This window comes from Falco cherrug, chromosome Z, assembly GCF_023634085.1.
Source record: "Falco cherrug isolate bFalChe1 chromosome Z, bFalChe1.pri, whole genome shotgun sequence".
Classification (NCBI taxonomy): Eukaryota; Metazoa; Chordata; class Aves; order Falconiformes; family Falconidae; genus Falco; species Falco cherrug.
Window position 1 is genome coordinate 63,261,476 of NC_073720.1, and position 16,511 is coordinate 63,277,986.

General features: G+C 46.6%; 1 protein-coding gene across 3 annotated transcripts in view; it reads right to left on the reverse strand.

The window, feature by feature from the left end:
• Positions 1–15,926, reverse strand: part of LOC102046691 (E3 ubiquitin-protein ligase TRIM36) — a 30,883-nt gene extending 14,957 nt beyond the window's left edge. Inside the window, exons 1-3 of one of the 3 annotated variants that reach the window (XM_055699587.1) lie at positions 15,827–15,926; positions 6,764–6,995; positions 3,610–3,639 (exon numbers count right to left, since the gene is read on the reverse strand). In XM_055699587.1, coding sequence (XP_055555562.1) covers positions 3,610–3,639; positions 6,764–6,995; positions 15,827–15,889 — 325 coding nt within the window. In that variant the 5' untranslated portion in view covers positions 15,890–15,926. Of the gene's footprint in view, positions 1–3,609; positions 3,640–6,763; positions 6,996–7,859; positions 8,020–15,826 lie in introns of those variants that run through there. The other 2 variants (XM_055699585.1, XM_055699586.1) reach the window with 2 other exon arrangements.
• Positions 15,927–16,511: the final 585 nt, after the last annotated feature.

Below are 16,511 nucleotides of genomic sequence, written 5' to 3' on the forward strand. Positions count from 1 at the left end.
AGGTCACAAAGGTAAGGAGGAGCCTTTGGAGCCTTTCATGGGGATGGCTCACTCAGACCCGAAAGCTATTTACAGGGTAACATTCTTGAGGCTACGGAACAAGGAGTGCATTCCCATGTCTCACTCATGAACCCAGCGGGCACAACTATCAAAGAATCTTTTATCTATTTCTGAAGGAGGCTAAGCCACTGTTCAGCCTTAATGTGTGCCCTCTCAGCTTCCCCTTACACAGAAATAATAAAACATCCCCTGTAGCTGGAGCATGGTTTTAAGATCCCTTTGAGGGCTGTATGTTGGTGTAACTAACAAATTTGTAATGCAGGTATGACTTACAGCTGAATTCCTAGTGTTGGAGTTGGCTCTTCTTCAGAAAAGGGAATTTGTCCTCATCTGTATTTAGTCAGTATCTTTCCACCAGAAGTGCTGATGCTTCATTTGTTTTTGAAGCGTCCTTTGATTCTACCCAAAAGACATCCGCCTTGTGCTGCTCTACCTAATCCAAAACCTCCCTTCATATCATACCCTTTTCAGTCTCTTAAAAAACAAAACAAAACCAATTCTCAGAAGGAACTAATTGCTCTTAAAAATAATCTTTGAAATGTGCCACATGGTAGTTATGCATGACCATCAGCTAAGAAGCCACAATCACAGCAGACGTGTGTACAAGCTGGCAGTCACAAACCCAGCTGGTCTCATGCCTTTCTGTAGGTTCTGAGCGGAACGACTGGACTGCATTTACAGAACAGTATGGGTGACAGAAGGCACTGGTATACAATTCTCTGGCTAAGGGAAGCAGAGATTTTTTTTTAATTTTTTTTAGTACTTACTTGAAGTGAATTAATTACCCAAACTGCACGTCCTGCAGTACCTGTAACTTGATGCACAGCAACACACACATGCAATGCACAGCAACAGGAGTGAAACACAAACTGTATTTCCAAAGTATGCTCCAAGCTAGTACTGCGCACAGGAACACACATCTTCCAGACTTCCACCATGGCCTAAACAAAAACGGTTTCACATGCAGTGCCATGCAGTCAACAGCTACAGAAAGGGATCTGGAGTACTTAGATTTGCTAAAACTAAGAAGATAATCATATAGTGTCAAATGTCCAGGGACTGCCTACAAGCAGTATGCTGTAGCAGAGAGCAAGCAATGACAAAAATGACAAAGCACGGTTAAGAAGAAAACAAAAACCCATGGTGCAGTGGTCAAGTTTAAAAATCTGAAATTTGTATCCAGTTGCATGCTTTTGAAGTCTGGCCAAGTGGCTCAAATGTGGAAGGGATGTTTGTTTAACTCAAAGGTGACTTCAGCTGCATTCCAGTGGAGGCCTTTCATTCTGCCAGTGGTGGCCCGAAACAAGATAGTCATCATGAATGAGCCATGCTCTGCAAAGACTGGTGACACTGCTCTCAGAAAGCAATCCAGTATCCAGGAAGCCCTGTGCACCTTCAGATGTCTCATCTCTTTTCACTAACAGCACTCCAAGAGCCTAGGATTGTTTTTTTCCCCATTTTAAACCCTGGAAGTTTACTTGCTAAGCTTCTCGGCATGCTCTGCCACTTCAACACTTAAAGCATGTTAACATCCTCTTCTTTGCAAGTGTTAAAATGCTAACTTGGAGCAAGGATTACTCTGCTTTCTGCTTATAGGATTTCTACACTTGTACATTAAAACAGAAAGCACTGATGAAGTGATAAATTACTTTGAGCACTATCTCTCCTATCTGTCTTGTGTCCACTTTGCTAAAACTGAGTTCTGCTTATATATTTAAATATATATAAAAAAAAATATTCATATATATATATATATGTAAAAAAAAAAACACAGGCACACAAAGAAACAGAGCAGCAGAACCCATGGATTTTGTAGTCATATTAGATGTGCATCTCAGAGAAACTTAGGTCCTCCAGATATTCTCTTTCACACTTTGCTACTCTGGTTTACAACAAACAAATTGTGAAATATTAGGATCATCACAAGAAATTTTCCACTGTGATTTGTAAACAGACTGCTCCACTTGCAATTAATACCTCAATCAGTAACTAAAAAATTAGTACAACATGTTTATGCTTAAGATTCCAAACTCACAAATACTAGGATACAGGTTGCAAAGACTTAAGTCAAAGAGCAATCTTCACTATGTCTTTTAAAGATAATGTCTAAATGTCCTCTCCCCAAGGAGAGGTACCAACACTGAAAATGAAAAGCCCAGCCTGCAGCTGATGGTTTGCAAAGGGATAGGACATCTTAAAGGTAAAATTCTGTTTTCCAAGTAAACAGTATCACCAGAGTTTTATGATTATGGAAGACATGGAAGTTAAATGTGTGAGAGTTTGAAAAAATAAAGATTTTAAAAGTCAACTGGATTTTCATAGAATTTAAAAAAAAAAAAATGTAAAGGTATATTGCCATACACCCCACCCCCTGAAACTCAGTTAATGCTTTTGGGTGGATTTTTAGGAAGAAAGAAAAGAAAAAGTGAGGTAAGTCAGTAGCCGCAAAATGTCATTTTCAGATACTTTAATCTTCCCCAAATAAAGGGTGCTTTCTGCAAAAAGAGCAGATAAGGACAGCTTTCCAAGAGGTCTGCCAGTGTCCTGCAGTATCTTTGTTTTATGATACTTTCAGTCTTCAACTAAGCAATTTAAACTTCCCCTTTCGATTAGCCGCTTTGTCCTCCACGGAGTGTGAAATTCAGATTTGTGTTTAGCTCAGTTCATGTCTTTCTTGAAAGACAGTTTCTACAGATTGCTCATGTGACTGCCAATATTATGACAACATTGAGCTTGGGGGGGGTGGGCAGGGGGGAAGTGTGTTCCGCTTTTGACAGAGCATCACATGAAAAAAAAATATTTATGTTAACAAGCCCACACACTGGCTGAGATGATCCGACTAGCTCAGTTTTGGAAATGAGATATACTTAAAACAAAAAGACACTGGCTATCCTTCAACCTGGTGATACTAAACTTGCCAAATGTGACAAGTGTATAAACGTAAATATTTAGCTTTCCTCATATATTCATGTGCCATACTAAATTGCCAGATCCAGAACTACCTACTCAGGTTAACATGGTGTAAATTTCAGTGTGCTTATTTATCAAATTAAGTGGGCTCCGACAGAATGAAGAACTAGTATTTTCTTCCAATTACAAGCGATGGCCAACCATGACCTCTCAATGTTACAAAGATCAATCTAGCAATTGCACTTCACTACCAGCAAGACAGCAATTTTACTGAAACTTGGGCATGTAAACTCTTCAAAATTAAAAAGGGGCTGGGGTGGGGTGACTGTTGGGGTTTTATTTTAAAGGGAAGAGAGAACATGTGTGTTTGCACCCATCGATGTATGTTCAGTCATGTGTACACACAAGAAAAAAATATATTCCAATACATTAACTGAATTCCAGTCCAGTTGACCTTTAAGTCAGTGTTAAACAGAATGAAAAGCTTTCCTTACAGAAGTCCTTTGCGGTACCTTTGCTCACTGCAAAAGCCATTTTGTGGACTTGACCACTGACAAAAAGCTATATGCTGACCAACAATAACTTGAGATCTAAATGCTAGACTATCTCCAGCCAATACAAGAAGTGAAGCATTTCTACCTCTCCACCCAAAAGATTTCCTCTGTGAGGCTGCAAACAACGAACAGAAAGCTGTTTAGAAACCAAAAAATTAGATATGCTATTGGGTTTACAATGGTTCAAATGAAAAGCATCAACTCTTTTCTCTCCTGTGGCTGTTAAAATACTGCAGGGCTGAAAGGCAAGAATGTTTATTTCCTAGCACATGAAACAACTGTAGTATTTAAGCAGAACAGAAAAAAGGAGAAAGAATAGATGGGGAGGGGGGTTCAGGGAGAGATTTCAAACATTCAGTTTCTGCATCATCTGTCAGTGCTGCACAGGTGTCAACATAACCACATTACATACTTCAATTACACCAACACTGTAATTACACTAACATTACAGAAAATAGATTAGCAAGAAGAAATATCCTTTATTTTCATTTTATATGCAACATGATTTTTTAAATCAAAAATTATTTTTATATACAATATAAACAGTGGGAATTTTTTAAACCAACACGTTAGATTTTAAGAGACAAATGCACTCCATTTCAACTGAAAAATAAAGAGTTCTACTAGTTCTGGCCTTTTTCTGTTAAGATAAATTGTATTTAAAAATGCAAGCTGCATCTGCACAACAAACACAAGAATCTGGACCAGTTCCTTCTGGCAGCTCAAGAATTTAAATGCCAAAATAATTGTAAATAGCTGATACTCCTCATGGAGATAGCAGGGATTCCTTAAGTGAAAAAAAGGAAAAAACCCACAGCAGCAGGAAGGTATCATGTCCATTTTCAAATATAATGATAATGTCTGGACAGTGACATGCCCTGCACAAGCCTACCAGAAATTGTATTAGTTTTTTGTTATACATGTGAGGTCCCACTTGGGATGTTTTCTTGTACATTCTTCTCTCTTACGGAGCTGTTTCATTACAAATTCCCCTAAGGATCACACAATTAATTAAGCAAGGCAATGTGCAGTATGGACACTTCAGATGCAGGATGAGAATTGTACAAATGTAAATTGCAAGCTGGTTAAACATTACTGGTACCAAACATCTGAGAACAAATATCACACCCACATAGCAATGGAGGTATAATGCCTGTAACATTAGAAGTGAAGATAGTATAACCTGAATTTCCAAATATATTATTTAAAGCTCACACTTCCATATGCTTTTCATTTTGCAGATTTGAACTGTCTGAGATAGTCTTCCTGTGATGTGCATCTGCTCAACACTCTTTGAGGGGAAGAGGAGGAAGCCCATTATTTCCAAGTCTCAACCCTCTCTTGCTACTCAAACGGGTAAGAAGTCTTTAGGAAAGCATTCATCTCCCTCTGCTAGCAGGTCAGATGAGGAGAAAACACATAACTTCCCATCAGTTTACTGGGACGGTGGCAGACTACTGTGGATTTAAAGATTACAACGGCTGCAACAATTTCCATGTATACATCTTGGGGGCAGGGGGCAGGAGTACCAAGAACGGGTCTTTCTTGCCCTGTCGTTATGGGCATAAGGAAGTAGCAATGCTAAATCGTGCAAGCAGAGCTATGGCGGCACTGCAAACTTAACTCTGCAAATCTAGTAGTAATTAAATGTCAGGTTCCTGAGGGAGCTCTGCTTCTCCTGAGCACAGGGCAGACTATGCCACAGCACCATGTGCAGGCCATATCATGCTAGATCACTGGTTCTACTGCCTGATGGAGAGCAAGCTGGAGGGAAGCTTTTGATGGGAGATAAAGCACTAGCTCCTTGCTTTACACTGCTGATGGCAGTGGTGGAGCCAGAGCAGGGGGAAGCTGCTCCCCATGCACAGGCTGTGTGACACTCCCACGCTTCCCAAGGCAGTTTTCACAGGAAGGTCAGGTTGCCCACAGTGCAAGTTGCACAGTCCACAAGGCACCCAACTCGGCACTCCTATGTCCACGCTGTAAAAACATAAACCAGACAGCTGCACCCAAAACTGGTGACCACTTCAATCCATGAATACAATGCCATGCCAGAACATTATGCTTACTGAGGAAAAAAGGGAACAGGCTTGGATTCGGAAGAAGGCAGTCACCAGTGGGTCCTTCTCATTCCAACTTACGTAACACTGCAGCTAGAGAGGGCTCAGAAAGTATATGCAGAGCTACACGGTGACTGTGGGGCTGTGCACCCCATGTCCAGAAAACAGGACTGTAATGAAGATAACTGACCATTTGGCTTGGGGATTCCCTCAAAATCATGTAAGCCTCAACCAGCCAAGCCACAGCAAACACAGCATTCACTTATCAAACTGGTTTGAAAGAGTACCACTACTAACAACTCAGTAGTTCTTTAAGAGAAGTGGGTGAAATGAAACATTTCAGTTTTGAAAACGGGGAAAGGGAGGATGAACATTTGTAACATGTGAAATGCAAGATACAGCTTCAGGGTTTGTCTTATGGGTGACTCTTCCAGAGCACCAGTGGAGTGTGGTTTTAAAGTGGATAATTATGTCAGAAGGAAGCCTAAAAGCCAAGACAAGGTTTCTTTCAAGCAGTATAGGATGCACAAAGCACTTTCGATGTGTCTGTGCAAAAGCAGATCAACTCATCTGTGGATTACATGGACAGCTGTAAGAATCTTTCTGGTGTGCTGTCACAAAGAGCACCGAGTCTTACAACTAAGCCCTCTTGAAAGCTTTGAGCAGACCTCACTGAAAGAGACTGTTCGCACTCATCTTACAGTCATCTGTGCTCCGTTAAAATGAGTAGGACAAAACTATCATTTTCAAAGTCTGCAGACGCTCAGAAGGAAGTCAGAATTACTGAATTTAGGCTGGCCAAGACCTGACGGAACCACCTCAAAAGTGCCACTGACAGGCAATACAATTGCTGATAATCCGTATCTCAATGCTACTGAAAGTAATGCTATTGCATCTTGATGTAACTGAAATAAAAGAATAAACAAGCACAATGGTTACAAAGATTTACAGGATACAGCAAAGACAAATCTATTATATATGAAATAATGTGCATTGTTCTTAAAAATACTCCCATTGTTCTTGCCACAGAATGAACAGGACTTGTACTATTACTAAGCCATCTCTCTAACCACATCAGGAGTACTGGGAAGGCATTTTACCAACGCAGATGCTATTCAGCTCAAATAAATCAATCTAATGCATAAAATTAGGAAAAGGTGCAAAAATTCTGATACATACCTGATCTAGTAATCCTGTCAATTCTGTCCACACTAGCAGTGATTCTAATTCGAGGGCTACTCTGATTAGAGGATTCAGACCCTCCATCAACAGAAGAGTCTTCGAATGCAAAGAGTATTTCTTTCACACATTTATGACACACGTTGTGCTGGCATGGGAGGATCAGCGGATGGGTAAATAATTCCTTGCATGCTGGGCAGATGAGCTCCCTTTCGATCCCCTTAATGGTAACCTTCGTGACAGAAAGAGGGAGAAACAAGGGTAAGTGCAGAAAACATGAGCCAGCAAGACTTACGGCACAGCTGTACGTCTGCATGTCACCAAAACCCAGCTCTGTAGAATCATTGTTCCACACAGCTCTAGCTGGTTTGGAGCACTCCTCTGGCTAACACCGCAAACACATCTCAATGAAGGTTTGCGAAAGCGCTGCCAGCGTTCACTTCAGCTGAAACGAGCACTGCCACCAGGCAAAGCCGGTTCATCCTTAGGTCACGTCTGCATTGCAGGGGTGGAAAGGAGAGGAGGGGAGTAGTCTTAATTCTACTCGGGGACCTAGTGAAACGAAAGCAACCGTGCTTCTCAACAATAGGAAGCCATACGTCTAAGTCAGCTTGTTCACTCGTTTTTCAAGGGGGGGGGTGGGGAAATTAAGCGTCTGACTGGTTAAACAACAGGCTTTCCCGCCTGTAATTCGCGTTTAAGGGCTGGAACCGCTGTGACTTCATTGGGCTAACAGTTCCGCGTCAGGAACATTATTTATTTAGTTATTTACTGCGCAGAAGCGCAGCCCTGGTGGGTGCAGCAGCTCTCCGGTCGCCCCCCGCCCGCAGCACCTGCCGGCCGAGCCCCGCCGAAGCATCAAGTTGCCGGCGCAGGCACCGCCCGCCCAGCTCGGCCCCTCCTGGGCTGCCGCCGCTCGGCTCGCCGGCGTCAGGCCGGCTGCACCGATGTGCCTCCGGCGGCGTCCCCTGCGCGCACCGCGCCCCGTCCGAAGGTCTCCGTGCGAGCCCTGCCCGCGGCACAAGCCGCGAGAGCGGAGGGAAGGACAAGCCCCGGCCCGCCGGCCGCGCCCCCCCGGCTCCCCCCCGGCGCTTACCGGGCTCTTCAGCTGGCACCCCTCCATCCCCGCGCCGGCCCCGCGGCAGCGGCTGCCCGCCCGGCGGAGCGCTGTTAGGCCGGCCAGACGGGCGGCGACCCGGCGGGGCTGCCGTCCTCTGGGCGGGGACAGGGGCGTCGCCTACGGCACAATGGCGAGCGCGCTCCGCACCGGGCACCGGCGGGGCGGGGCGGCCAACGCCCACCGCGGCAGGGGCGGGGCGGCCGGCAGGGGGCGGGGCGGCGCCGGGCGGGCCCGACGGAGCTGTCCAGCCGCCCCGGGGGGGGGGTGCGCGGCCCCGCCCGCGCCCGCCGGCCCCGCCGGTGTCACTGTTTCAGTGTGTTCTTCCGCCCAGCGGCACCGGGCACGCCGCCCGTCCCAGCGGCGGGGGCATTTCGTGCTTTCCCCGCCGAGGCGCCGCCGTTAACTGCCTGCGGTGCCCGGCGCGGCGCAGACTCGGGCCGGTCCCCGCGGGCTGGGCTGCCCCGCCGCGTCCCCAGCGCGGGCGCCACCGGGCGGCTCGCGCGGCAGCTGGGCCGCGAAGGCAGGGGCAGGGCGGGACCCCCGCGCCCCGTGTCCGCTGGAGGAGGCGCAGCAAATGCCCTTCTCACCGCCCGCCGGGCAAACGGGGATGCGTTTTACGTCCCCAGCCTCGGCGGGTTTGGCCGAGGCGCGGCTGCAGCCGCTGCGAGCGCGGCGCCGCCGGTAGTTAGCGCAGCGTCGGCCCCGGGGGGAAAATCGCCAGCTGGGAAACCCGGGGGTGAGAGCGTACCGTCTCCTTACGTTACACAGCGGATGGAGCCTGGACTGCCTGGACGACGAAATGCCGACAGTTTGATAAACCCTAAATTTGACCTACTTGCCTATTTAAAAGACTAATACCAGAACAAGAAGTTCCTTTTCCCCCTCAGAATTACCCTGCATATGAGTCAATAAAAGGAACACACTTGAGATGCCTTATTTGGTTTTTGGCCGCTATTTACATCTGGTCTTCGGTGGCCTGGACGTGAAATTTGAATAGAAAATGACAGTTGGAAATTATGAAGACAGAGGTGATGTTTTCGCATGTCTAATACTACAAAGAAGAACTTTCTAGAGAACACATGAAGATGTTACATTTACTTTATAAACCACCATCATAAAAACACAGAGTACTGTGCTCAAAACGGTGCCAGTAACGCCAGTAATGCGCAGTATGTATATTCAAACTGGAGCCAGTAATGCGCAGTATGTATATTCAAACTGGAACATGTCACTTAACTGAGCAGGTGGGGAGAAAGGGTTGGTAGGGACATGAACTGTTAGTCTTCCAACTATGTTTTGAGTAATGATTTGCAAATATCTGAATAACTATGGTATCCCTTAACCACCTCTACTGTCCCCACATTTCCCGATGTTACAGGCAGGCTTTGAAGGATGCAGCACTTAATAAGCCCTTGACTACATTTGCACGCTACCCGTGGCTGACGCTGGATGTGGTTGACCTGGGGCCAAGTAAACTATCGGCCACAGACCAGAACAAAGCCCCTTTCACTCTACTGCTGCCTTTGAAACACTATGGAGAAATTTTCTTTTTGGTGACACAGCAATGCAAACTGTTCTGCATTTCATACCAGAGGTGTAGGTGCCAGCAGAGGTGGGTGTTGCTAGCATGGACAAACCTGGAGCACACACTTTCCTCCTGTCCTCCCACAGCCTTCACATGGACCACAGTGCCAACTGCTGTTACTGCCAGGACTTGTGAGTGACTCTTTGTTCAATCCCTTAATAGATCATTAAGGTATTATTAGCTTGTTTGTGTGCCTGTTTGCTCAGGCTTCAGGGTACTTTAGAACAGGATTTTAATTACCACCTCCTCCTCCTCCACCACTTTAAGAAGTTACATGGATGAATAGGTCCTCAAAGGCCTCCAAAGGGAAAAACCACACTTCAGCACTCACACTTTACTAGCCTTTTGGTCCTCCCCCAGCCTAGGACTACTACATTTGCAGTGCCAAAATTTGCACTAGCTTTATGGTACTGGGAGAAAAAAACAACAGTTAGGAATCACTGGTACATTAAACAGGTAAGAGTACAAACCACCATCAGAAAAGACTCCTGTCATTAGCCTCTGCAGAAGGAGTCAGCAAGACCAGCGTGGCCACAGAAGTCTGACCTACCTTTCTGCTTTGTTTCCAACCACATTCGTGCATTGATTGGGCACCTGTTCTGCTAATGATGGACTCATACATGAGGAAGTGTCAAGATAGTTCAACACATCCTTCATAATTCACTCCTGCCCCCCCAGCAGGCAGGGTCTGACCAGGCATTGCTGGCATGTCTTACACTCCCAAGAGAGCAGCACAAGAGAGAAACTGGAGTGAGTGGGGGTTGTCATCCTATTTTCCCTCCTACCTCAGTTTAAATGGGCTTGTTAATTTAATCACTGGTATGCAGCAGTCTCCCAAGCGCTCCTTTGCATTAACTCTCAGTACAATTCAAAGAAGGATGTGGCACCGGCTTTCAACAAGCTATAGAAATCCCACGCTTGTTATAGAGCACATCTGGGGTCCTGCTGCATGAAGAAACACAGCCTTGCCCCAAAGCGCACTGGAGGTTCTGGCAACACTTCCCCTGCCTTCAGCAGTCAGGTCCTCAGGCCAAAGCTTTCCAAAGTGGTTTTTTTTTCATGCTGCCTTTGCCACCATGGCTCAAGCGTGAGCCTGTTCTCTGCTGGTCTGCACTCCAACTGAACTGCTACTACTTGCCTTGCACTAGGTTTGCATCAGAGGAGAGCCAGTGCATCCACAGCAAAGATACAGAGGGTGAAGAGGGAGATTTGCTTCTGAGCTAACATGACTGTCTTGGGGACTGAGGCAGCAGGCAGACACTTTTCTCCCTGTGCAATGGAAGTATTTTCTGCCAGGATGGATGCAGTGGGGTTTTAGCCCTCATCCCAGTCTCTGTACATCGTCAGTGATGCAGTTTGCTTCTCTAGTTAGCCTTGAAAAGTTGCACCTTGAAGATGACTGTTTTCCCCAGGATTTTTTCAGTCATGCAGGCTGAAAGATACGTTGTTTGCTCAGCAATAAGGCAAGACTTTAAGATGCCTGAGAGAAATGTGCCTGGTTTGGCTCAGGAATACAGGCTGATCTTTGTCTTCTTGAGGGTTACCCTTCATTGCATCTCCCTGGACAGCCACCAAGGGCCTATAGACCATGGGTGTTTCAAAATGAAAATAACGATGATTGAAGATCCCTTGCCATAAAAATATTAATCCTTCATCCTTTCATTCTGGTGTTTATCTGCCCATAACTTGGTCGGCTGGACCAAACAAGTCCGGAAGGTCATATGAGACACTGCTATGCACAGAGCACTGAGCAAATAAAGACTGTCCTCATTGAACTGCCATAATATTGGGATTGCAATCAGCTTTGGGTAGGATCTGTAGCTGGCACATCTCAAAGTGTGCTGAGCTGGCTCAGTACATCCTTACTTTTATTACTTACTGCTATGTGTACAGCACTCTGCTTCACGCTCAGGACACCAGGAAAGCAGCAGCTGCAGGGCATCCAAAGAGCACCTACAGACAGCAGTCCACACAGCACCCTGCTGTTTCCCTCCAGAAGTAAACCCCTTGCCAAGCAAAGGGAGGAATAATAATGAAAAAGTTTCCCAAAAACACATGACAAATCAAAACACACTCCATCTCTGAACTAGGGAAGATCCATACCGGTGAACAAATTATTACTGTTTAGCACAAACGGTTATTTTTAAAAGGATTTGGAATATAAGAGGTTTACATTAAAATAAAAAAATTAAATCAACTTTACAGGAAGCCCAGCCACAGGCTCAGTTTCTGGCACCGTAAAGATATGGCACAAAACCCATGAACAATACACACACAGCGCACAGGGAATTGCTATTCTGTCCTGCTGCCTTCTCTCCTTCGCTTCAGATTCTAGCTACCCCTGGCACGCAGGGCATGGCTAGCCTCTCACCCTCGCTGTGTCACATCCCATGCTCTGGTAGGTGCTTCAAAGAACCCACTGCTGGAGTGATGAGGACATGCCCAAACTGCGGAAACACACCTTTGTCACACAGGCTGACTAACCCAGCTAATTAACTCAGATTAAAAACTGTGAAGGCAAACTGGATTTTAACTTCTCTTAGCAGCTAAATTTCAGATTCTGGCTCCTCTGAAACGTCTAACCAGCTGTCACCTGAAACTGAATGACAAGTTATCTTCTACATGCTCTTTTAACCCAAGTCACCTTTTTGTGGAAATACCCCTCACAATGCAGACGTAATCGGGCACACTTCTGGACACGTGGTAAATGCAAGAAAGTTGTTGTTCAAGTAAAGGTCTATTCTCCTCACAGGGACCCAAAACCCAGACAAGCTCTTTCCTACACATAAGCAAGGAATATGTAAAGCTTTATCTTCTAAAGGATGAGGAGCAGAACTCCAGCTAAGTCAGGCAGCCCAGAGCAACCCACCAGCCCCCACAGCTGCTAGTAAATTTTACTATATTTCTTTTCTCCAGTTTCTCATGTGATTCAGTTTTTTAATCCCTGTGTAGCTCTATCCCTTACGTTCACCAGCAGAAAAGCTGAAATGCTACCATGAGAGAATTGTACATCAGTCACTATATGCAACCAGGCAGAAGAGAGGGACAGAAATCAGGTGTCACATACAGGAGTCAGGTGGAGAGCATGCAGGATTTGAAATGCTCTTCAAATTATTTTTTTTATTTCTTGTATTCACATTATATGAGGTTTATATTTTGGGTTTAATAGTAACTATTTCTCTAAATGCTTTTTTCTGGAGAAGTGGTTTTAAAGCTGTTCCTTATGAGTCACAAACTGTCAGTTTCTGCAAACCATGGGGATGGTAGGAATAGATGGCAAAACAAAGGAAATGAGTGAGGGAATAAAACAGAGGGTGAGGCATTGATTACAAAATGGAGTATGCCAAGAGCTTTATTTCAACAAAATCAACGGTGCACAAACATAGTGTCAGTGCTGCTAGCCTCTCTCTGAAATTCACATTGGTTTATTGAATTTATTCTGCTTACAGAAAAATGCCTGAAAATGGTTCTACAAAATGGACTACAATGGTATCAGTTACCCATCAGAACAAGTATTTCTTGACAGCATTTAAAAATTCTTTGAAGTCAATAATACAAGAGAAGCAGATGTATTCCATTGAAGAGAGCATATATCTATGCAAGTTAAACAACTTTGAATGGAGTGAGGGTGAACAATTGTGGGGATGTTCATGTGTTTGACTGATGCAAAAGGAAACTTATAGACAATGGAGACGAAGAGGAAAAAAGAAACCTGGAACCATTTCTAGAATACTATGTCATTTTGAGTGTTGAATGTCCATCCTTGCTGTGATTTGAACTGGGATTTCAGAGTCCTGAAAGAATGTCATGGAATTCCTTCTGCCTCAGTACCTCTGGTATAAAATGCAGTGAATTGTTAATCTGTTTCTGTTAGGAAAGAGCTTGTCTGGGTTTTGGATCCCTGTGAGGAGAATAGACCTTTACTTGAACAACAACTTTCTTCCATTTACCACGTGTCCAGAAGTGTGCCCGATTACGTCTGCATTGTGAGGGGTATTTCCACAAAAACGTGACTTGGGTTAAAAGACAGATTAACAATTGGAGTGCTCAGATGCTGCTGTGACGTTTCTGACAGGTGCCTCAGAGGCCCAGGATATCTCACAGTGTGTTGCAGTGAATCTAAACAGATGTTGTGGGTATATGGATTATGCAAGGACTGTTTTATTGGGGCTGAAAGTGTTACGTGCATCTTTCTGTTCCAGGTACGATGTGCAAGTTGTCTGTGTGTGAAACAGAGTCATAGGGGAATAATTAGCACAGATCATTAAAGGAGATAACAGGTTTTTGAAGTGACATTCCCCCAGGGAAAAGCGATATATAATGATTATATATAATGATTTGCCCTGTTTGAGAGGCCTGACAGAGGCTGGAAGCTGAGTGGAAACACAGCACAACTGCTGAAAGAGGTCGCATGCCCAGGGTCTAAGAGCTGATGTATCACACCTGCTGGGATCATATGCAGAGAAAGGTGAGTGCGAGTGTAAAGTATTGTTGTTAACGTCCTGTTTCTCTAACAGTTCTTCGTTCAGTGAAAACCAGATGCTTAACAGTAAATCCAAAGCATGATAATGTTCTCAGGCCTCATTTCAAAAGCTTTATTGATGTGGGAGAAAGGGAAAACTGGGGTGCTTGGGGCCTCTAAGTAGTAATACCTTGCCCCTAATCCAGGGGTCCTCAAGCTACGGCCCGCGGGCTGGATATGGCCCCCCAGGGTCCTCAATCCAGCCCCTGGTATTTACAGAACCCCCGGCCGCCCCCCCCCCCCCCCCCCGGGGGTTGGGGGGGGAAACCAAGCAGCCGCAGGTGACTGCATTCGTGCCGGCCCCCTGGTTAAAAAGTTTGAGGACCCCTGCCCTAAGCAAATACAGTTTACCATGCAGAAGAGTCCTTTTGCTGGCATGATTTACATCACCTGAGAAAGCAGCTTAATTATCCCAGCAGAACACCTCCAAGATGCTGGGAAGCATCAATAAATTACAAAGAGGCTGTAATCTAAACTCCCTGCCTAGAGGTAAAGAAATGCAAAAGGAAAACATGGAGAGTGAGAGGTGTCAGAGCTCGACCTCAGAAAGCCTCAAGCAGTGACCACCATTATGGAAAGTCTGTGAAGGTCACACAGCTGCTACTGCTCCTTCTCTCTTCAGGTACATCAAATGCCTCTGAGGATGGAACTTGGCAATGTGATGCCCTATGTATAAACACCAGCATTGTTTTCCATAAACATGCATGTTTCACTCTACTGTGCTAAATCATCTGCCCGCCAAGCCATATGCTCTTGCAGAGGGTGTCTGATTCAAGCTATCAGCACAGGCTGTTTGTTTAACTTTGAGATAAGGGGCAGGCGTAGTGCCCTCTTACAAACAAATCACAGGCAAAAGATGCTTCTTGCCTGAAACCCTTTGTATTGCATAAAAAGGACAGGAACAAGACTCGGCCATATGAATTTTCCTTTTGAGCTCCAGGCATGTTTACTCTCGGGCAAGAAGAAGCAGAAAATCACCCAGGAAACTCCTCTCTCACCAGCTATAAAAGCCCATCCACAACTTTCAGAAGAGGGAGTGGGAGGAAGAGTGGGCACAAAACCAAGGTGTGAAAGCAGCCTCTGGAGATGAGCTGAAGGTCTTCAGGATGCATTCAGAACAATCTTTTCCAACGACACCATTGTTTGCCACACTTATTTTTAAGTTTAAAAATACCATGACTACTACTAATTATTTTTTTTAAACCACCACAGGAGCTTTTGGTAAGAGCAGAAGTACTCACTGTTTTTAGTATGTATCAGCATCAGTAGCTCACAAATACAAGAAGTTGGATTCTCGAAAAAGGAGGGGGGAATCCAACTTCTTGTATTTGTGAGCTACTGATGGATACATACAAAAAACATGCTAGTTCCCCTCAAAATATCCGCAAACTCTGCATCATTTCCTGGGGTCGGCGCTTCTCACTCCAGCATCTCCCGCAGCCCACCCAACCCTGGGCAGCAGGGAAAGCCCCCGGTGCCGGGCTGGCACCGCAGGGCACGCACGGCACGGCACGGCACCGTGCAGGACAACTGCCGCCTGCAGGAGCCGGAGGCCGGGCTGTGTCGCGCTGTGTGGCATCGGGCACCGCATGTATTAACTCTTCCATCCGGCAGCCTTGGAAGCGCCTGGCAGATACGAGGCGGGGCCCCCAAGTGCATCAGCTCTAAACCCGGCGCCAGGTACCCCCCAAACAAAACGTTAAGGAGGGAAGCGACCCCCCGGTCCGGGCGCACCCCCGACGGCACCGGCCTGGCACCCCGGGGCCGCCTCACGGCACGCACCGGCCCGCCGCCGCCGGGACCCCTGCCGGCATCCCCCGCCCCCGCCGCCCCTACCTTGCCCCGCTTCAGCAGGTCCAAGATGTAGCCGAAGCGGCCGCCGTCCGCGGCCACCGCCATGGCCCCGCCGCGTCCGCCGCTCTGCGCCGGGGGGGCCGTGGCGCTGCGGGGAACACCGCCCTCGCTCCGCTCCCCGCCCCGCCGAGGGGGCCTACGGCACCGACGGCGCCCGTGAGGACCTGTCGGCCACCAGCAGCGCGGGCGGACTGTCACCGCGCATCGAGGTGCCGGGAGCACCGTCCCTGCTCGGATGCTGCGGCCGTGAGCGCTGCGCGAGAGCCGGCGGGTTACACCCACCGTGGTCTCGCCAAATCTGAGTGTTACCGTACAAACCGCTCTCGGCCTTCACGGGGCGCGTGGCATGAGGCTGATGCCGCAGCCAGGTCTGCCCAGGGGAGCGCCCGAGGTGGGCATGCATCTTTTCAAAAAGACTTGAAAGCACAGCTTCAAGCGGGATGCATGCCGAGGTACCCCATGACACATTTGTCCCCGGGCTCCACCTGCTTTTCTTGTAGTCCAAGCTTTTGTTTAGATGACAGTTTGTCTAAACACATCTGCAGAGAACACTTACTAATGTAATGTATGTAGTCACATGTACGATCTGTCTCGTGTGTTCTGACTTGGCTGGTGGCATGTCTGCGTGGTAACTCCAACACCTCCTTTTATCTGTTTTTCTGCATCC